Here is a 22,855-nt window from a genome sequence, read left to right as displayed (position 1 = left end):
GGGGATAAAAGAAACCTCTTTTAAGACCATCTTTCTTGATTTTAATTTTACTTTAAATGAATTTCTGGGTGCTTGGGAAATAAACATTTGTAAAATTTGGGGTCGCTCCTAGTTTTGTATTGTTTCCTGTGGCAGGACGTTGTGTCAGTCAATTTCCCATATTAGCTCCATGTGGATCACCAAGGTGCCTGTTTCCCATGTCTTAACATGCAGCAGATGAGAACAAATAGTTGCTATTTACAAACACAGAATCCGAATCAGGAAAGTTGATATTGTTTGTACAGGAAGTCATCACTTATTGTTTTAAAAACGTTATTCATTTCCGTAATTGGAATGATACTGAATATGAAGTGGATAAAAAACAATAAACCTGTTAAGTTCTTTGGTTCAGTAATAAGAATATACTATGGCAGAAGACAAGCTTATATAGACAAAAATAAGATGTAAGGCAATGAGAGGGAGACTGCAAATCCCATGTGCCCCAGTGTTACTTAAAGCATTTCTGAAGTCCTGTGTTTGAGTGATCAAGAACAGGCAGGCTGATGACATCTCTTTCAGGAGCTAGTCAAGACACCACCCGCTTTCAGCTGGAGAGGTCACTACTGAGTTGCACAGGGGAGCGAGTGCACTGCGTCTGCAGCAGGAACGCTTGGCCACACACAGCTCAGGAATTGAGGCATCGAGCGAGGGAAATGAATTCTCTCAAGAGCCTTGGACTTTGCTCTAAGAAAACTGATGTCCTGACTTCCATGAGCCATGGGAAAAATCTGAAATGCAGCAAAACCTCGTTGCCAGTTTCTTCATTGTCTCTGACAGAAAACTGCTCTGATCTTTGTCTTGTTACACAATTGCAGCCTGGTAGTTAAATGGAAAGATTTGTAATGAATACTCACTGTGTACATTGGAGTACGATGTGGGGAATTTTCTGCTCGAAAAGAGATCATTATGGAACAAAGACATTTAAGAAACGCCAAATTATCAGTAGGCTATTTTGAAGCCTACACAGATTTCCCCAGGGACAGTGCTGAAGGCTTGTCTTTCTATCTGCCTTTGTTCTGGTAGCTCCAAGACACTCTTTTCCAATTGCTGGAGCTCATTTATTTTCTTTCTTCCTCAAAAACGTGCAGTTCTCTTCATTCTTTATTCTTGTTGGCATTTTTTTCTTAGTCTCTTATCACCTGTTCCCATGGTAGAATAGAGAAAAGCCAATAAATTCAATTACATTTATATCATAAGGTTACATCTTTGCAGGAATTTAAATGAACTTTGATTCAAGTTCAAATGTTGCTGCTTCTTGTGATAAAGATAACATTAGGCTATACAAGAGTATGTTTTAATTCTATTGCAATAAAGAATTTTTCTCCACGTGAAATTGTATCTAGCTTTAGGATGTTAGCTCATTCCTCAGTCAAATTTTTCCCTCTTCCTGTCTCTCCTTGCACTCCCCAGTGCACATGTGCACGTCAGTATGTGTGCTCTGCTTTGCGAAGTGACACATTTGCTGGCACTCCAGTCAAGAACCATTCAAGCTATTCTGTCTTAAAATCAGATCTCTAGACTAAGCCAGTTATCTATACTCTTTCAAGGCTTACCAGAGAGAAAAAGGTACCTTCAGGAACATACTTCTCATCACGGACTTTAAAGAACAAGCTTAGATTACGTGTCTTGCTTTGGAGATTATTAAAATCAGGTAAGACAAATCAGAGTGGGGTAACTAAAGGAAGATTTTTATCATAGTACAAGTCCTGAGAACCATGCTTGTAGTTCACCAGTCCCTCAGATTTCAAATATGCCCACTAATGGTGAGTATTTTTCCTGAGATGTGTCTCAGGTTGGACAGTCCAAAATGACGGGCTTTATCATTAGTGAATCCTTCAGAATACAAGCCTTTGACATGACAAAACACTTGAGTTTTTGAGTGCATTTTCAAACTCTAGAATTGCCTTCTGCAAGCACTGAGCATGTGGATTCTCCTTGGGAGGTCCAGTTGTTGACAGATAGCTGGATCCAGCCCCAGAACTGACATGGATTTAACATTTAACTTGAATAGATTGACTCCCGTATAACCCTAAAGGTACTCTGTCACAGAACAGGGAGGTCATCAAAAGAGTTCCCTGAAAGGCTTTGCCTTTAAGATCAGAAGCTTCAAAGTCAAAATAATTCAGTAGATGAAAAAAGTAGCAAGACAAAACACCCCGAGAACTAGCAGAAAAGGAGATTTTCTTGTTCTTTTTTTCTTCTTCTTCTTATTCAGAAATAACTTACTAATGGAAAAACCTGCTGAGGCCTAAAAAACTCTTGTGCTTTTCATTTTGTCTTTGCTTTTGGCACAGTACTAACATATGAGTCGTACATTTTTGGCTAACAGCATCAGAGTCAATAATATAATAACACTTCTGTTATGAAAAGGAAACTAGTTGAAATTAAATTATACTACAGCTGTATCAAGTGTGTGGACACACTTTTAGTGTCTAATGAAGTTCCTGTTACAAAACAGAGCCCTCTAGGATTCACTGACATAAATCACCTGTAATTGCTGTACTCATGAGTAATGTCATTGCGTGTCCCCAGGCTGCACATTGCAGCACGCTGCATAGAGCGGAGCCTGTGGGGAAGCCTCCAAGGCTGTGCACTAAACTCGCCGAGGTTCTGCTTCCTCACCGAGGCTTCTCACTAGCACTGAAACAGAAATACATTTCCAAGATGAATCAGCAAGAGGAGGGTCATATCTGGAAAAGTGTTTCTAATGCCCATTAGCCTTTTTGGAAACAACTTGCTCAACATAGTAATTGCTCTGATGTGAATTTCCTGGCTAACATGGGTAAGAATATTTTTCCTTAAGAATCATAAGCATGTTTTAAGTATGTTATGGACTTACAGAGTTGATAGCATAGTATAACTTCCCCCAAAGAAAAACAGGCAAACTTTGCCTAGAAATTGCTGTACAGTTATGCTAGCAATGCTTTCTGTTTGAATGGGCTCCAGACATAAAATATTGTTCTCCTTTTTCTTTTTATTTCTCCCAGGCTTCTGTGCTTATTAACTTAAATCTTGAATCCTCCTTCAAGGTTTAGAAAGTGTTTGAACTAGAAGAGTATTATTTCATAGGCTAAGAAGAGACAACTGTGCAAAAGCCCTTCTTGCAGAAATCATTTTGTATTGTACTTCCAGACATGCAGAAAGGGATTTCTTTCCTCGCGAACACGGATATCTGCATGTGAGCAGGTTGAATAAGTGTCTTTTCTAGGGCATGATTCTTCTCATCCTAAAGCAGATGTCTGAAATAGGTCAGCTGAATCCCATGGCAGAATTCCCCTTTTCTTTCCAGTGACTACATGAGCAGGTTGGACACCTAGTTCAGACAGAGATGTCAATACTGTAGATGTAGAGGTGAGATTAAGCCCATTCTCAGTGATCAAGACTCTCCTTGAATTAATTTTGAACAACCCTACTGATATAGCCAGGATTACTAAAGCTAGACAGGGTGAACCAGTGCAAGGAAGGGAATCTGGCAACTGGCCCATTAACTTTAGTGAAGTTTACAGGTATATATCATAGTAAAGAATTTGGTCCTGTTCATATGCTTGGGGAAAAGGTTTTATGTGAATGTGAAGAAACTGTTTAGGCTCTTTTTGCCTGACAAAAATTTAATGATAAGCCGAATGTAAGTGGGTATTTTGGAGGACCCTTAGAGGACAAACTTCTAGAGATTTCAAGGACCTCGAAGTTTCCTGCAGAGACTTTTCTTCTCTGTTTATGTGAGTACTATAGCTGGGATTATTAAACAACAACAACAAAAACCCCAAACCAGTAGCCAAGAGTGTGCAAATAGAGAACCTCCTCATCTTTTCTGAATCTGGCATTTTGGTGTTGGCTAATTTAGTTGTTTGTGTAAGCCCATGAATAGCCTAGACTGGTTACTGATACCAGACATAATATTGTTTGTGTTTAGTCTCTTATCAAGTTTGTATCTGGTTGCCAACCAGCTTAATAAAAAGCTGCTATTTATGTTCTTTAACAATATAGCAAGTGACCTTCATGGATTTTGTGTTTTCATGAATGCTCTTTGTGGTTTCAAGTTGATTGTAAGTGAGAGCTACTGTAAGGAACACAGTTAAACTAGCACATAGTCATTAGCTCCAGGCACAGAAAAAAAAAAAAAAAAGACTTTTAAAGCAACTTTTAGCATATGCAAATATTCTGGCTATCTGTCTTTTATCTCCTACCTTGCCAGCAGCTCTGAAGTAAAAAAACAAACAAAAACTCAAAAAACAAGGTCAACTCGCTTAGATTTTCAATTCCAAATACTGATGGAACTGAATGTGCAACTCTGACATGGTTTTCAAGATTGAAAATACTCTCAGAACAGTCTGTTGGAAGTCAGAATCATACTTTGCTCTTTCCTTACCATCATCTTTAAAAGGTCTGGATCACAATGATGTTCCTTTTATGCCTCGAGCTTTTGGAACATAAAACTGTGTGGTGAAGAAGGCCCAAAGAGCAGAGAAATTTCATTCCTGAAGCTGACTCAGAAGACTGCTGGTGGGAGGTGAGGCAATCCTAGACGTGCTCCCAGCCAGGAAGGCTGGCATTTACCTCCCCCCAGGAAGGAGCTGGGGGGAAATGTTATCAGCAGCCACTGGCAGTAGATAGAGGTGTGATGGGAGGAAAAGAGGAAGAACAAAGTGAGGTCTGCTATTATTTGGGGGACAGAAGGACTTTGTGTCTTTGGCATACCCTGGGGCCTGCGTTACAGTGGGCTAGCCTGTGCCTGCTCCAAGCTGGGAGAACCTGCACCAAATTCTGGTCTTGGAGCAACGAGAGTATCCCCTTATGGCCATTAAGAAGAAAGAAGAATAAAATCAAAGGGAATCAGGAAAAGCCTCCACACTCATTATGAAAACAAAACTGTGCTAGGAAACATGATGCGTATTCCTTTTAATCAAAAGCAGGAAGACATTTGGAGCGCTTGGGGCCATCGATTGCCCTCCGGCCCATGGCGGAAGTCCCCAGTGATGTCAATGGGAATTCTGCACGCGAATCGCGGGGGTACTGAGACGGCTCGCCATGTCCCGGCGCCTTGGCGTACCGCTGCAGCGAACGCATAGAGGAAGGCTGCCATTGAAGGCTGAAGCCTGCCGAGAGGAGTCGGAGCACTTAGTTGACTTTTATGCAGCACTTCATTGACTTCTCCAGGCGTGAACACGCATTTCCAGTGAAGGAAAAAAAAGCAAGCGTGGCGTTTTGTGCTCATTTCCTGTCTCTGCCTTGGGATGGGCAGGAATGCTGTGAGGTCTGGGCTGCACAGCCCCCACTGGCTCAGTATTGGCATCGGCCAGTGGTGACACTGTGTCTGCAGACAGCACCGGTAATCTCCAGAGCAGCTCTTCCTCACACTTGTAATGATCTGGAGATTATGATACAGGAAACTACTTTGCAAAGCTTGCTGGTTTTGGGCAGGAGCTCTTAATTTTGTGACAAAGACGAACGAGTCTTTAGGGAGTAGTAAATCTGTTTGTCTGGAGATGTTAAAGGGCAGGTGACCTCTTCCATGGCTGCAACCCCTGAAAAACAAAAAAGGTTCTTTTCGCCATGCTACAAACAGGTTCATTCTTGGTCTTTCTTTGAATCATATTGCAAAGGAAATGTTAGACTAACAAGTCCTTAGGGCATTTTTTATTAGAATAAGAAGCCTCTGTTACTCATAAGTTCCTTTTGCGATCTCAGTGGACATTTAACACCTATTATTAAATAAAGCATTGTGATAGTCTTCATTTCAGAAACTTTGTGTAACAATTTCATCAAACACCAGTATAAATTAAAGTTGAATTTGCTCCTCTTCCTATTTAATATCTCAAATGAAAACATTTTTGCATATAAGAAGAAAAGAAGATCTTAAGGGAAGAACAGTTTTATGACACTGGGAAGTGCAGCTCCTACTTTGGAAAGAGAAATGAAAGCAATGTATTTAAAGAACTACATCAGCCAAAATAGATTGATGTGCAGAAGTTTGAGACCAGAACATTTCAGTAAAGTACTACAATTTAAATTTTCATAAAGGGTCAATACTTGTTAGCTTTACTTATTTCTTTTCTGAGAAAGATTCCTATTGTTATTTGTAAGATTTTGACTGATTGAAAATAATAGGATTTGCCTGAAAAAAACATTGGAGCTGAAGATAAGCATGGAATTAAAATCTAATTGTATTACTTTTTTTTAGAGTTAAAAAGCCAAACTCTTATGTGAAGTTTGAGGTAGCCTGTCTGCACTGCGAGTCAAACTACACTGTCAGATTTGAACACCTGCAAAGAAGATTTGGAGTCAGTTAGTGACTTGAGCCCCTCTTTGTTAACTGGTACAAACAATAGCAGCAGCAGCAATGTTCCCTGTTCCCAGCGCAGGCTGTTTATGACAATGCCCTTTGTTAAAGGGATTGTTCAAGGGACAGCAAATTACCCTGCCAAGCTTTAGTTATTGAGTGAACGAAATAAATGTTTTCCTGGCATTTTCATTTACCTTGTCACTTACAAAAGAGATGTAAAAGTATTGTGGTAATGGGAAGGAGAGCAATAATTAACTCTCACAAGTCTGTATTCTGAGAGTAGGTAGTTGAATATGTGGCTGAATAATCATGGTAGGATACTTATCCTGGTGAAGTTAAGATGAATTTTTCCATTGACTTCCTTGCAGGGAGCAGGAACATGTCCTGTGTAAGGGGTTTCTTGATCAGTGAATTTCAGCTCACATCCCATCTAATTGCTTCTCCTTGTGATAATAAAATAGAAATGCCCTGTAACAAGAAAATGCTTCACTTGCAGCAGTAGAGAACATGATGTAATGGAAAAAATATGCTTTAACTCCCCTGTATCTTGAAGGAGATACCAAAGCACTGCTATTGGTAATAAATGAGTGACAAATATAATTTTTAAACACTCCATAATCTTGTTCTGAACTTGTTTAGATAAAAGTAAATAAAAGCGTAATCTGAGGACTTTCTCTAGCTATCATTATGGACAGAATGAATCAGTTCCTTTAAGGATGCATCCATGGTTACCTTTTCCATACACTGTCTTAACATTTCAGATATTAACCTTTTTTTTTTGTCTTTCCTCTGCAGATACAGGCAATCCATTTGTAGAGATGCATAGTGACATACCTAAAATAATACACATGACTGTGGGAAGAGAAATGATCATTCCATGCAGAGTCACAGCACCGAACATTACTGTTACTTTGAAAAAGGTACCTTAATCCAAGTATACTCTGAAAGGGCTATTTTTAAATAGGGATTCTGCATAGCTTTTTTTGTTTGCAACTCTATTTTAAAGATTTTGAAATATTTCAATGATTGAACATTTTTTAAACACAAATTCTAGGTGTCAGTGTGATTAGAAGTATGGCAACTGTGGGGGCTTGGTCTCATATCTGAGAAAAGAGCTTCATCAGATCTGCACCTTAAACATTTCATACCATTTTAATAAAGTTTTGCTGAGAAAGGTTTCTTAAGCCCAGGAAGGGACTTTCTTTTTGGGAAGAGATGTGCTCCCACCTTTTACCCTGCCCTTCCTTCCCTTTCCTCTTTTCCTGTTCTTTAGAAGTAAGAAAGTGCAGGGCCTGGAGATCTGCTGGGATGGTACAAGGCATTTTTTCAAACCTTTATCCTACCTCAGTCCCTTCAGCAACTTTGCTATTTCCTTTTCTGTACGAGTGCACTTACTATCAGATTGGGGTGGCTTCTCTTTGTAGAGAAAACTGTGCACAGTTTGAGGCTGTGGGGCAGTTTTAGAAATTCTAGATGTTTTTCATGTGGGAAACCATTTCCTTCCTTGCTGTATATATAACTCTCAAGGAACCTAACTGAGCTATATATATATGTAGTAAAGTCTCAGGTATAGAGATGGAGAATTGTGCTTCTTTCTTAATATTCCTTTTGTTTGGTTTAAAAATTAGGTAGAAGTGCTAGTGATGTTTTGTTTCTAAATAAAGTGAGCTCTGCACATAATGGCATAAGTGTTCAGCATTGTTACTAGCAAGAGAAATTTGTCTTTTTATAGAATAACATGCAGCAGACAAGCAATACCACTGTAAGATGCTTATCCAGATCAACAGAAGTCTTTGCTTCTTCTTTGACTACAGAGATTTACACCAACCATAGATTTGGTCAGGTGTTTTAACTTGACTCAGAGGTTTACAGTTTTATGCGGTGCTGCCTTGCTAATATTGGTATTGATTTTGCCTCTTGGTTTCCAACTGTTAAATCACATGAATGAAACCTAAATGCAGAGAAAAGAAAGTATTCTAATCCAGAATGTTTATATATATGTACACACACACACACACACACACACACACACACATATACAACTCTCCAGCAAGATGTGGACCCAGAGGTGAATGGTGCACAAGATTCTGTGACTGTAGAACCAAAAGTAAATGAGGCTTGGCTCTTTACATGGTGTATATTGTAAAGTGGGGGTCTTATTTGGGTATTGTAGTGTTAAAAGTCTCTGAAATGCCTCTGAAATCTCAGCATATTAAATTCCTAACTGAGAAAATTCCTGTCAGACTTTGCTTTTAATAAACATTATAAAAATCAATTTCTTCTTATTATTTGGAGGAGATTGAGGCATATCTACTCTCTTGTTTTATATGAGCTTGCCTTTAGCTTGGGGTTGTGGTGTAAGATGCATGTGTCTTTACGCCATCAAAACCAGATGTAATACTTTGGGAAGGAGAAAGAGGAGGTGGAGACAAGGCTTAACAGAAAGGATTGGTTGCTTATATGTTTTGCATTCTAGGAAAAATAAATGTGTTCCCTAATCCATCACAGAATTTCCTGAAGTATGTAAACTACAATGCATTACATCATATCTTACTTTATTTATCAAGATGTGACATCCATGTATGAAGATTCCAGCAATTTTTTGCTCACAGAGCAATTGAGAGATGTGTTAAATGCATTTCACAGCTGCAGGCATACTGCTTCTGGAGAGCTGGCAAAAAACTATCCTGTGTTTTCCATTTAGCAATAAAGGAGGAAGTCAGCATCCCCATAACACAATCCTGTGGAGCTGGAAAACCACCCCCAGCATTAGAGTCATTAGACTTTGCATTCTGTATTGCCAGGAAGTCAAAATATGGAATAATTTCTGTAATTTCTCCCTTCTGAAAGAACTCATTGGTAAAGTCATGTGAACACCGCCTACAGCATTTTATTCCTATGTAGCGCTACTTTTTAGTATTAGTGGACCAGTATCAGGAAGGTTTATTATCCGTGTTCAACACTACAAATGGTTTTATTATTAAAACTTCATCTTTACTTTAGTCAATCCTTTTGTGATGCTGTGTTGTTCTGGCTGAATGTCTGTACAAATTACACTGTATAAAATGTCAATCCATATACAACATAGAAGGAGCCTTAAAGATCAAGAAGTTAATAAAGCAGGCAACTGAAAATAGGGACGGAGATCTTCATTCCTATTTCAAATCCAACCTTCAGGTCCAAATATAACTTATTTCTGCGGCAGCTGGTGGTTCTTTCACTTACGCATCATTTGATGATCTGTGAAATTTTTGATAGTTTTGATCTAATGCTTAATAGGCAGATATCCAGATTCCCTAAAACAATCATCCTCACCAATATTGTTTTGGCAGCCTCATTCAAGACCCCTAAGAGCAGATAAACTTTATTACAACCAAAGTCTGCACTTCCCTTGCTTCTTCATTTGCTTCTGTCTTGCCCAGCTGAGAAAGCATCACCTTCTGGTCTGATGGTTTGATCCCTTTATTTACTCTTTCAGATTCTCTGCCAAAAATCAACAATGACCTTCACAGGAATAGAGGCAAATAAGTTTTGATATTAAAAAAAAAAGGGATTAAAAAAAAGAACCTCAGGGATATTGAGCGAGTTACACACCTGAAAGGTCTGAATTCTTAATAATGCCACACCATCCTTCCTAAACTGGTGGAAGGGCAGACATGAAAGAAAAGACAAACTTACAAAACTCTAATGTACATTTTTACTATACTTTCAGCTGGCTCTTTGCAATACAATCTGCCTTTGGAGACGTGGGGAACCATACCTTGACTATGTACTCTTGACCATATGTATATACCCAAAACCTTGTGATAGTACTGTGTTAATGCCTCTTGGTACCAAAAACGTTCAGTGGTTGGTGCTGAGCAAAGGAGGAGGCACAACCTAGACCAAAAGAAACTGAAGTCTAATTTGAAACAAAGTGCAAAGAAGGTAAAAGGCCAAGACTGAACTGGGTGCCACAGTGATGTGCCTCATGCAGATAAGTATGTAGATAGTAAATTCTCTATTTACTGCAGCCATCGCAACAAATTGCTTCTTTGAATGCATCTGAGTATGTGCTGGTACCCATAGGTAATCTGTTGTTTCAACTGGATTTATCCTCTGCTGCTTTGGTGGAAATCAATCTGTTTCAGTACAGTGTTCTTTTATAGGTTTTTTTATGTCTCTTTGTGATGCCCAGATGGCCAAGTTTTTTCACAGGGCCCTGAATGACTTGAACTACATTGGCCCTGTTTGAGTGGGTGGTTGGGCCAAAGGACCTCTAGAGGTCCCTTGCAGCCTAAATTTTTGTGTGATTCTGGGATCCTCTGTTCTGTACCATCCATGCAGCAATCATCATGACAATGACTCCATGCTCTCGGGTGGCCTGAAGCCAGGGGCCCTCTGTTTAGGGCAGAGCAAAGAAACTGTGCTTCTCTAAGAGTGGGAGACAGGCCACCTGAATCAGTCGGACTGGCAGAGGAGAGCAGTGTGGAGGAGGACCAGATAAGAAGAAAAAGCAAATAAGGAGGGAGGGTAGAGCTGTGAAGAGTGATAGGGGTGAGAGTGAGCTGTTGAACTTGTTCTCTTCTGAGAGAAAATCCTGATATTTCTACACTCTGAAAGGGGCTTGTTGCAGTATCTTGGTCTTTCTTCCACTGACATAACCAAAGACCAGCTATGTCACAGAGTGTCTTTTGCTAGTCATAGACTTCAGTTTTCTAAATTTTTCCTTAACAGTAACCAAAATGTGTCCATTTCTGCTTTTGTGTGCATCACTGTGCACATCTCTGTTTTCAGCAGTGTCAGGTGGGTAAATTGTGTATGTAAGGATTTGCCTCCAGGGCAGACGGGCCTTTTGGATGCACAGACAACTGACTATATTTCAATGTTGCAAAACAAGATCGTCTTTGTAAGCACTTTATTTCTAAGTTCCAGACACTTCTTGGTTCTGGTTCTGGTTACCTTCCTGCTTCTGAGGTGAGGCTAATACAAATTCAGTGATTGGTCAATGAACCAGTGAATGTGAAGTGAGTGCCTTCCCTGGACATGTCAGTCTACGGAGGCTCTGAGGATCTGACTTGACTTTCTCTTTGCGGTGTATATGAAAACCCATAGAGGTTTTTCATCTCTGCTGAAACAGTTTGATCTCTACCAAAGCAGCAGAGGATAAATCCAGCTGAAAGTCTTGAAAGCATAACTATGAACTGACTAAACAAAGCTCAGATATTTGCTTTATTTAGAAACAGGAATGGCAACAGAGCTCTTAAAGTCCAAGATACTGTTGAATGGTAGCCAGCCAGCTATAATGTAATGGGCTATTACTTGTGTGTGTAACACACACCTCCCCTGTGATTTGCATGCTTATTATAGCTTCTTATCAGCTGTTGTAAAGATAAGGAATTCTACCGCAGCACTTTTGTGCTCACTGTAATTATTGTTCATTTGATTCATCGTGTATTTCTGTTGGAGGAAATGGCATGAGATGAGTGGAGGTGATCTCAAGGACAGCTCTCAACATGTGTGGCAAAGGCAGTGTTGAGGTTGCCGCATTTTGGAGAGAAGGTGTGCCACGCAGGAAGGTGCTGGGCAGTCACGCTTCCCCCAGCCGCTGGCAACCACCCGTAATGGCTTGCCGGTAGGAAGGAGAGGGCTGGCCAGCATACAAGCTCTCTGCTCAAAGAAGAGGGAAGAAGGAGATGAAGGGAACGTGGTGAGGCTGGGAGCACAGAGAGAAAGAGGCGATGGGGTTCAAGAGGTTTAGCTGACCCAGACGTGGAAGTGCGTACGAATGATCTTTGCTTAGGGCACTAATTCACCCAAACTCAACTACGTGCAGTCTTAAAAAATATGCCACTTTCATTATAAAATTTTTTTGCAAAAGCAGAGTCACAGCTAGGCTTTGTATTCATGGCCTTTTGCTGATCTCCATGCTATCCGAACAGTGGTATTTGTTATGTCAATAAGGCTGCATAATGACAAAAGAGGATTGATGTGAAAACGAGAGGTCTTGCCTGAACCTCAATGCATGTGTCATGCTTTGCCCTTCAGGTTTTCTAATATAATATAATATTAAAATGGGCTTAAAACCCAAAGGATGCTAACATAAATTATCACTTGTACTGCTGACAAAGTGGAATGCTTAATCTCACATGGCAATATTTTAATCTGTGTTGGATTTCAGGTTTTAAGTTTTAAAAACATCCGACAGCTTTACATTGTTGGGTCCTCAACTTCAGAGGGACCTAGAAGTGCCAAAATTTTAAAATGTGCTGAATACTTTTCCTCTGGAAATATCACGTATAGAAAGTATTTCAAGGCATCTTTTCAAAATCTCTAGTCAGTGTAACTTTCTTCATTCAGGCTGATATATAGTTCTCAATAAAAGTGCCCAAGGAAGCTTTGTGGATTAAAAATTTGTACTTTACATCAAACATAAAGACTTTAAGATATGTGTGCACTGTGACATGTCAGCTTTAGAACAAGTGTTCATATCCTTTCCTTTCCTTTTTTTTTTTTTTTTTTTAAACAGTCTAGTTCTTTAGACAACATAAACATGAGAAGCATCAAATTGAATCTGGGCAGGAATTGTTAAAGGCACTAAATGACAGCAAATTAAGTCCATTTGTCACCTCCATTGAAAAATGTGTATTTGTGTCTCAGTGGTAACACCAGGATACCTAATTGCAAAGGTTCTCTGAGACAAGCACTTTAGCTGCCAACTGGGAGCCAACAGAATAGCAGCCTAAGCACTGAGACTAATGATAGTGTCAATCTATTGTGTCATAAATTACATCCTGTTATAAATAATGAAAACTTGGAAACAAATAAAACATTCACATTCTTCACCCAAATTTTTCTTCTATTTTGTGATAAAAACGTGACTTGAAATATCTGCATAATTAAATGTCATTCTTTCTACTTTGATTGGCGTTTTTTTTTTTCATTCCTTTTTATTAGGCTGTTTTGATTAGAGAGTGGCATGAAGATAAGTAATTTTTATGATATATGTTTGCCACTTTCAGATTCCACGAGAAACCCTAATTCCTGATGGCAAGACAATAATCTGGGACAACATGAAAGGTTTCAGGATACCTAAGGCAACGTACAAATTCATAGGGCTCCTGAGCTGTGAGACAACTCTTGGTGGACACAAGTATAGTACGAAGTATCTAACACACCGAGAAAGTGAGTAGCATTCTCCAGTCACTGTCTATCAGAAAGCACTCTGCTGGGGTGAAGTTACTCATTTTTCTTTCTCCTCATAACATACAGCCAACACAATTTTTGATGTCCAGTTAAGCACCTTGCGTCTAGTCAAGTTGCTCAAAGGAGACAGCCTGGCAATTAATTGCACTGTCACTGCAGCCTGGAACACGAGAGTGCAGATGACGTGGAGTTATCCTGGAGAGGTGAGTGCTGGGGTTGAAATGAAGAAATCATGGCGGTTTTCCTGTCCGTTGTGCTGTATGGAGCATCCCAGGAGGAATCTTTCCTCAAAATGCTTTCCATGGTTTGCATTCCATCGTTGTGACCCTTGCTGACATGTCTTTTTATGTCTTCTTCTTTTTTTTTTTTTTTTGAGCTTAATTGAACAAGTAAACACTTTTACACAATGCACTCTGGTATATTGCATAATCACAAGTGAACACTAGACTTGATTCATCCTTGGGAGTTTCTTTGCGACCCGGTGAAACAATAGGAAATTTACCACCCACGCCCAGGCAGGAGCTCTCTCTTGTGACAAAAAAGTTTTCAGTGAAGCTGCCTTTCTCAACACATTCATTTAAAAGACTGGCAGACAGTCAGGCACCCAACTCAAGCATGTTTAGAAAAGATATTTTGATTTAGCTAGCCAAAATCTCATTTGTTAAGTGTCACATGAACAATCCTCTTGTTTTGACAACTACAGGAATGATCTTGAATGTGCTTCTCCTCCCCTCACATTGGGAGCATCCTCATAAATATTTGTCACTTACAGAATAACTGCCAGGGAGTCCATGTAAAGCTGATAAGAAATTTGACATTAGTTTAGGGTTTACAACTCCCATTCCTTTCACGTCAGTTTGATTTATGCTGGTGATTCAAGTCAAGATCATTTATTATGTCACTCATTGTGCCTAATCACAAGCTGAAATTATGATTACATTATATAGGAAAGATTGATGCAATCACTTCCTTCATACTGTAGCCATTTTCCCTGGCATTTTTTTCACCTCAGAAATAAACAACTTAGCAACAAGGAATGCTCCAAATATAACATACTTGGTCATTATTGCCCTACCAAGCCCACACTTGTGAAATTCTGCTTTGTTTTTATTTGGACGGCAACTGAAGGGTGCTCAGTGTTTATAACACAACAACAATGTCCCGGGTTAAATAAACTTTGAGGCCAAAGGCTGAAGGGGAGTTGCAGGAAATAACTCCTCAGACTCACATTATCTTCAGTTCCACCCTGTTATTCTCTTGCCAAATCTAGTCACTTTTCTGACTATAGCGTTTCCAGAATTCTCCCCTTCTTGTGTTAATGCCCTCATCTTCTACGCGTCTGCTGCCTACAGACACTGAATCCAAGCACCAAGCTATGTGTTTCTCTACACACAGTGGCTCTGGGGGTTTCTGAGGAATGCTGAAGTTGGAGGAATGGGGCAGCTGAGCATGTTGGTATGACAGGCCATACAGAAGGGATGATCTTCATCTGGGAAGAACTAGTTTGGATGTTATTGCAACTTGAGTTAAAATAAGAGTGAATTGCCATATATAACTTTAATTCTAATTTTTATTGTTGACCCTGTGGAAATGTTAGGCATCTTTTGCATGCCTGCACTGTACAGTGGGATCTGGATTTTTTTAAGGGTTGGAGGCAGATAGTAAAAGAAAAATCTTAACGATCATGATAGTTGATTTGACTGAATTCTTTTTTGTTTGTTTTTGTTTTTATAGGCAAGGAAGAGAGGTTCTATAACCCAGCGTATTGACCAGAAGAATACAGAAGCCAATATTTTCTACAGTATTCTCACTGTCGACAGAGTGCGTGATATTGATAAAGGCCAGTATACCTGCCATGTGAAGAGTGGGCCATCAATCAAATCTGTTAACACAACAGTCCTTGTTTATGGTAAGAAATATTTGTATTTGTAGAATATTGAATGCTCATATGCAAAATTCAGTCATACAATATCTATATGTCTTGACACAAAGTGGAAGCGAATTTATAGCACTCTAGTCTTCGGTAGAAAAAGGTGGGAGACCACAGAGAATATGTGCCTTTTGTTCCATGATTGCTTTTTCTTGTTGGCAGTAGACTTGTTAATGAACAGTTGGATTACTCTTGTCTGCTAAGTACTATGATGACCCTGTACTCACTTCTGGCAGAAGCAATAAGTTAAACCACATTTTCCAAATAAAACTATACAAGGTTAATTTACATAGAAGACTCCCAGTTTCTCTTCTGCAGTATTTATCCATTGTTCCCTACTTTGAATGAACAAATGTTTTGAAGGAACAGATGAATGAACATTGCCATTATTCATTCATTATTGTTCCATATGAAACATGAAGAAATAGGTACATGTACTCTACATGGAGTACACACCTGCTAGACTGTTCAAAAACTGAAACAAGCACAAGATACTGCAACTCACTAATGTGATTTTACAGTGAAAGACTTAAACTAGTTCTCTGTGGTCTGCTTGGGCTACTTGGGCTTCTGCATCTGGAAGTCCATAAGACCTGGAGATTCCTGGTATTGTTTCAAGCTTGTTGCATTGGGACTCTATAAGAAGTTACATCCTCTGTGGCATTCTGCTGCAATTAAGATGATCCAGGATCCTCGGAGCTTCACTGGTATTAATGACAAAAAGCAGTTTGTAGGTTTCCCCTACGACAGATGACCCATGGTTAGAATCTTGAATTTTTTTTTCCAGGTGTTTGGTGAAGTCTACCTTCTTTCTCTCATCTGAAAGTGTGGACTAAGCACCAGCTGGTAGTATTCTCTGGGAAGATTTCAGTTCGTTTTCTCTATTCTAATCTTGGTCTAAGTCTAAGGATGAATCATGATATCCATTTCTTATATTCTCAAATAAATAAGCCTGAAGCCATCAGAACCTGACTTTTAAATTAAATTTAAAATCAAAGAACCTGGAACTGTTGAAGCTAGCCTTCACATGAGCACATCAGTCTATGAGATATCCATATTAGTAAGAGTGAACCCTTATGTGAATAAGTGTTTTCAGGATCAGGGTTGTATCTTTAGGTGTAACTGACTTGTGGAATTAAACTGCTGAGTTGTCTTATGCATATCATTTTCAATGTATGCTGAAAATGCAACTAAATATTGCACTTATTTAATGGATATCAAAAATCCGTATACAGTCCATAATATGATTAAATATTGCACTCTAGGTACTATCAAAGGACACTCAAACAAATTTTCATCTTTTGAATGTTTTTACTTTGTGTAAGTGCCTTTTGTGAAAAAAAGATTTTCCAATGTATTGTACAAATATTGTGTTGTATTGCCTTTAATGAAATCAGACAACTTGCCGGTGCGTTTGAAATATGGGGCAGTGCAACTGGAAAATAACAAATTCCAGCAGGTTGGGATTGTTCCAATGAAGCGATGGAGATTTGTTTGTTTGATGAAACAGCTGTTCACCAATGATACAGAAAGTTTCTGTCTTTCCTTCACTGGTTCTCTGAAGATGACTCAAATCCTCTCTAGCAGGATATTTTCTTTTGAAATGTTCATTGATTCTTGGCTTTTAAGGGGGAAGGGGTCATCTGTTCATCTAGTTCAGCTTCCCACATACTATGGACCAGCTTATCTCAAGTAGATGCACTTGTGTTGAAACCAGTGCCTTCTTTTTGACTGAAACAAACTTTGTATTTGGCTAGAGTGTATCTTCTGTAGGCAGGTCCATGGCCTGGGAGCTGTATTTTGTCTACTTGTGGTGAACTTTTACATTTTATAGATCTCTAGGAATTTTGGTTTTATTCTTGCTGTTGTGTGACCACCAACATTAATAAAGATATTTAATTATTATTAAATCCCTGTTCTTCTTAGTATAGCAACTCCTTTTGCAGGCTGAAAATCAGTAATATAGGTACACTCTTTTTCTTTTATTTCTTTAAGATAAAATCTTCATTAATTTGAAGCATCGAAGAAAAACTGCGCTGGAGGCTGTAGCTGGAAGAAAATCCTATCGTTTGCCAGTGAAAGTGAAGGCATTTCCCTCACCAGAGGTTTTATGGTAGGATAACAGTTACTTCCACATGTACTTCCACACAGGACCTCTTCTTAGAAGAAAAATAATACCTTGGTAAAATACTCAATAAGACCCCTCAATTGACAACAACTGGCATTAACGCTGTGCAGTTTTACTGGACCTTTCGGGGTCTTCCTGAGTTTTAACAATTTATGAAAATTTTATCTCCATTTTGCGAATAGAAAGAGGAAGCCCAGATTGTTTAAAGCTCAGATACCTGTCTCCTGTTGCAACCAATGGACACTGTACAATTAAATCTCTCTACTGATCTGAAGTGATGCACTCAAGTTCACTCAGACTCAGATATGGGACCTGAACTTGCCTTTCAGACACTGAGAGAAAAGAAGGCTTTCCTTAAAGCGACAGAGTTGAATCATACAGCCGTGTACTTTTAGAAAACCAATGGAAGCTGGCTTTATTATGTGGTGATCCACAGGTTTTAGTGACTGGAGCTTTCACTTTGGCTCAAATATACTATTTTAAGGAATCTTTTAAACAGTTTTTCGTATTAACCCAAGCACCTTTATATAAAACAATGTTATCTATTCATGATCTCAAGGGTTTTTTTTGTTTAAATCATTTAGCAATAGCTCTTGCTCAATTCATTGCACTTTAACAAAGGGTGTGTGACAAGACTGATTAAGAAAACAAACCATACATACATGAACAGTGAGAGTTCACATTACTCCCAGCCAGAATTTATTTTTGCTCCAAACACTTTGTTTTGTTTTACTCTCTCTTTTGCATTTATAGCTCCACATGGAAAATTAGATGGAGAAAGTGGAGCTGATGTTCACCATTGATACAGTATTTTCTGTTCCTTTAATGTCTGGACTTCTTGACTACACATACAGATCCAAAACTTCTGGAATATAGAAAATTTCATTTAAACATGAGGGGGTTTTGTTTTGTTATGCTTTGGTATTTTGTTTTTTACTGTGAGGATGGTCAAACACCAGAACAGCTTGCTTAGAGAGGTTGTGGAGTCTCCATCCTTGGAGATATTCAAAGCCCGACTTGACACAGCCCTGAGCAACCTGCTGTAGGTGATCCTGCTTTGAGCAGGGGGTTGGACTAGATGATCTCCAGAGGTCCCTTCCAACCCCAGCCATTCTGTGATTCTTGAAATGCAGATACAGTGTAACACTTTTCACAGTCCTTAGACCAAATTTTTAGTGCTCCTGTAAGGACTGTAAGACTTTCCTGTAAATAATCAAATTGATTCCATGTTTTAGTAAATAAGTCCATTATGATATTGAGAACTCTGTTGCACTCTTCTACTAATATCATTCCAGTCTTCACACAGCAACCTACTGAAATGTGCTTCATGCCATGTTTTAGACTTAGAAAAAAAAAAATCTGCTTATTCAGGAATGTGTGTGTGAGCAACACCTAGTACTTTCTATGTTGGTTTTCTGTTATCTTTAAAAACATCCACTTGATAGCAGGATATCTGATTCTTAAATGCTTATCTAATCTACTTACTCTTCCTCTTCCTAAAATCACAGCTGTGCTTAGGCTACTGTAATACTTTGTCCTGGGATGTATTCTGAGGTCATAAAGAAACAGTCAGTACTAGATATGATGCAAACTTTTTTTGCACAAATGACTTTTAACCAGAATGGTTGTCTTGTAGACTAAATGGAGTCACAAGCATAGAAAACTGGAATCTTCAGAGAAATAGCTGCAATTTTAATTAACTCTCAAATACTATAGAGTCCTGCCAGATTCCTATCAATTTTAACATGTAGAAAGGTATTCTTCAAAGTGCTTTATAAATATTAGCAATCTTATTTGTAAGTAAAAGTGAAGGATAATCTTCTGGTAAACAGAATCTCAAGCCATATACTTGATCCTTGACCAAAGACTGAGAAATGTCATGAAATGGAGTAACACAGACTGTTTAAGCAGCATGTTTTTCAAAATTTTGCTTTCCGGAATTCTTTTAAACAGGTTAAAAGATGGGCTACCTGCTGCTGAAAAATGTGCCCGGTACATGGTTAAAGACTATTCATTAATCATCAAGGATGTTGCTGAAGAAGATGCTGGAAACTACACTATAATATTGAGCATACGGCAGTGGAACTTGTCTAAGAATCTTACCGTCACTCTTAGAGTAAATGGTAAGTTTATAGTATGTTCCCACTCTTCTCCTAAACATGTAAATGCCAGATTTTCAGTGAATGCTTGATCTTGCACAGTTCAAGTAATTATGAATTTTCTCACTGATTTTCATGAACCCAAAACCAAGCCCCATGTGTGGAGTGACAGACCCATCTTGGAATCAGCGGATGGGCACTGGTTTTCATTAGAAGGGCTGCTGTCTTCCATGGTCGCTGACTTGTTCCTGATGACTTAAATGTGTTAGTATCTGCTCGTCTGACTCATCGTAGTCCTGCTGTTTTCCTTTGTTCTCCTGGGGATTTTTCTTATTAGTCACCCTGCAGGAATGTAGTATTTTCAGGATCATGCAATACATTGGAAATGAGCTGCTTTTAATTTCTTTCCAATTTTTACCCTTTTCAGTGAAACCCCAGATATATGAAAATGCTGTGTCATCATTCCATGATCCCAATCTGTATTTACTGAGAAGCAAACAAGTGCTGACATGCACTGTTTATGGTATTCCTCAGCCTAAAATCACATGGATGTGGTATCCCTGTAGACAAAACCATTCTAAAACAAGGTAGGACAGTTTCCTTACTCGTATTTAGTATGCCTTCCCTTACTTAAATATTTCCTTTTTACAGAAATCGAGCTTGAAATGACCGTTGTTTAATTAGCAGAGTTTGTATATTTTTAATCAATGTGTTTTTTAAGCAAAGCATGTAGGCAAAATGCAGATTTCTCTGCATCATTATTTGAAAAAGGAGGGCAGAACCATTGTTTTGTACTGTTACTTATGTTTACAGTTCACTTCTATTCATCCATGCAATGTCCAGAGGCAGTAATTGCATTTTGATTTTTATGGGAGCAGCCTTGTAGAGAACACCTTGCAGCGCACACATGCTTTCTAGTGTTGTCATCCATGAAGAGATTTCCCTGTGTGTGATTTTTTTTTTTTTTTTTTTGAAATTCAGCAGAAATAATCTAAACCCTTTTTCTATTATGAAGGTCAGATCTGTCTTATGATATGTTGTTGACTCATAGATTCAGTTCGGCAAGCCAAATGTGCCCAGCACTCTCCAGATGGTATTTCAAAAGGGTAAAATAGAAATGACATCATACAAACTTGCTTGATGTTGATGTGGCGCTTAACTGATCCTCTTTTGCATTTAAGCCTTCTTTGGAACTTTTTTTCTTATGATGACAAATTTGTGCGTTGCCTCATTTATCAAAAGTGCTTCCCAAATCATGAGTTCTGACACAATCTTAACAATTAATACTTGACACCCACAATAGAATTAATGGAGGGTTCAAATATCAACCTGTTTGGAACACAGCACTACAAAGATATTTAAGCACCTAAAGAAAATTTAGGAACCAGAGTTTCCTTAGTTTCAATTGAAGTTAATCACTTTACATAGGATTTAGCTTCTTTAACGCTGTCATTGGATTGTGTTTCAATGCCAATCCAGCTGAACATTTAAGCACGTGCTTAACTGCAAGAATACAAGAAACCCGATGAATTAAATATGGCAAACAGCTTACTTCAAATTAAGGATGTTCATAAGTGCTTTCTGGATCAGTGAAAGAGTGGTCAGCACTTCTTGGAAGTCCACATCATTTTTCCCATTATGCCTTTCTTTGGGATTATGCAAATGGAAATGGATTTCTGTGCCCTTCTCACCAAGAGGTGGCACTAGCAATCTCTCCTTTTGCTGTCATAGGTATAACCTGAAATTCTCCGTTTCAAGAACAGGTGAGGTCAGTATTTTCTCTATCATCTGTTACATTACCCTGGAACCACCAGTTGAAAACTTCTGAGTAATAATTTATTTTTGCTTCTAGGTAAGGTATAAGATGAAAGAAATCACAATGTCTTCTAAGTAGAGAAGCCCTGTGAAAGGCATATAAGAAAAATTTGGATCTTTTAGGTTTTTTTGAGTATTTATACATTTATGCAAACTCTGGATTGAAATAACAGTGTGGTGCTGATAAACCAATTGTTTTTTTTTCTTTGGGACTTGGAGCTGTGCTCTTCCATTGTCATATATTTCCCTCTGTTAACAAGCACAGATCTGCACTACAACACAAAAGATCATGTAACCAGAAATAAAGATTAATACACTCAAGCAGGTGTTTAATAATCTGCTACACTGTAGACTCAATTAAATGGTAATTAGAAGTGTGTTTTAACAGGTGATCAAAAGAGAAATGTAACAATTTAAACACAAGCTATTGGCTCTATTTCAAGCTTGTTTCCAGATACGCTTCCAAATTTCCTTCATAATTGTTCTGTTACAATTCTTTTTAACCCCCTCCCCTTCCTTCTCCTTTAAATGCTCATTGAAGAAGTAGAGTCTGGAGAACACAGTTTGTAATGCTTTGCATAGGATGAGTTGAATTACTCCCTCTGAAAAAGAGGGTAACAATTAACTATCACATAACGACAGATATACCTGAATAATTACTTCTTGTCTCCTGCTCCAGGAAGCTAGCAAAGTGGATTAGCCTGGCAGCTGGCACAGCTTGCTCATGCTGGCATCTGTGCCAGTTTAGGTATTCTCACTGGAGAACCTGTTAATCCCAGCTATTTCCCTGTACTTTCTTCCACACAAAAGGACTGAGTAGTGATACAAGGGGATGTTTGCTTAAGCAACAGATTAATGGTGCAAGCATCTTGTGCAGCAGACCAAACATGGATCTTATTTTCTCATTAGAGACCTTTCTTGGGATTTACCTGCCCAACATTAGGTTTCCAAGGCTAAAATGTTGCTCTATTTGTGCTCAGCATTGTGCAGTGCCTATTTCTGTGCACAGATGTAAACATTTTCACCTTAAGTCGATAAACCCACACAGGTTACCATCATTCACTGTATTACAGTAATGATCCTGATCAAGTATCAAGGTACCAGTGGACACTGCGCACATTCAGAATAAAAAGATCCTCTTGCTGCAAAGACCTTGCAGTGCATGCTTCTGTTCACTCAAAGATTTATACATGCGCTTAACTTTATATCACTTGAGGACTATCACTGAAAGCAAGGGAATGACTCACAGAGCAAAAATCAGATGTTTTCATTTTTGAAGGAATATAGACTATGGGTTCCTTAATGGAAACCATTGAGTACTCTGACTGTCTCTTCCAATTTCTGTTCCAGACAGTATTTCTGTTTCAGAAATCTAA

At 38.7% G+C, this 22,855-nt stretch overlaps 1 protein-coding gene across 1 annotated transcript in view; it reads left to right on the top strand.

The window, feature by feature from the left end:
- Positions 1–22,855, top strand: part of FLT1 (fms related receptor tyrosine kinase 1) — a 114,530-nt gene that overhangs the window by 19,718 nt on the left and 71,957 nt on the right. The window contains exons 4-10 of the mRNA XM_067290798.1: positions 7,118–7,242; positions 13,324–13,486; positions 13,574–13,710; positions 15,242–15,416; positions 17,433–17,550; positions 19,519–19,688; positions 20,092–20,251. Of these exons, the coding sequence (XP_067146899.1) occupies positions 7,118–7,242; positions 13,324–13,486; positions 13,574–13,710; positions 15,242–15,416; positions 17,433–17,550; positions 19,519–19,688; positions 20,092–20,251 (1,048 nt within the window). The remainder of the gene's footprint in view (positions 1–7,117; positions 7,243–13,323; positions 13,487–13,573; positions 13,711–15,241; positions 15,417–17,432; positions 17,551–19,518; positions 19,689–20,091; positions 20,252–22,855) is intronic.

This window comes from Apteryx mantelli, chromosome 1 (assembly GCF_036417845.1).
Source record: "Apteryx mantelli isolate bAptMan1 chromosome 1, bAptMan1.hap1, whole genome shotgun sequence".
In the NCBI taxonomy this organism is placed as follows: domain Eukaryota; kingdom Metazoa; phylum Chordata; class Aves; order Apterygiformes; family Apterygidae; genus Apteryx; species Apteryx mantelli.
This window is presented reverse-complemented; position numbering and strand designations above follow the sequence as displayed.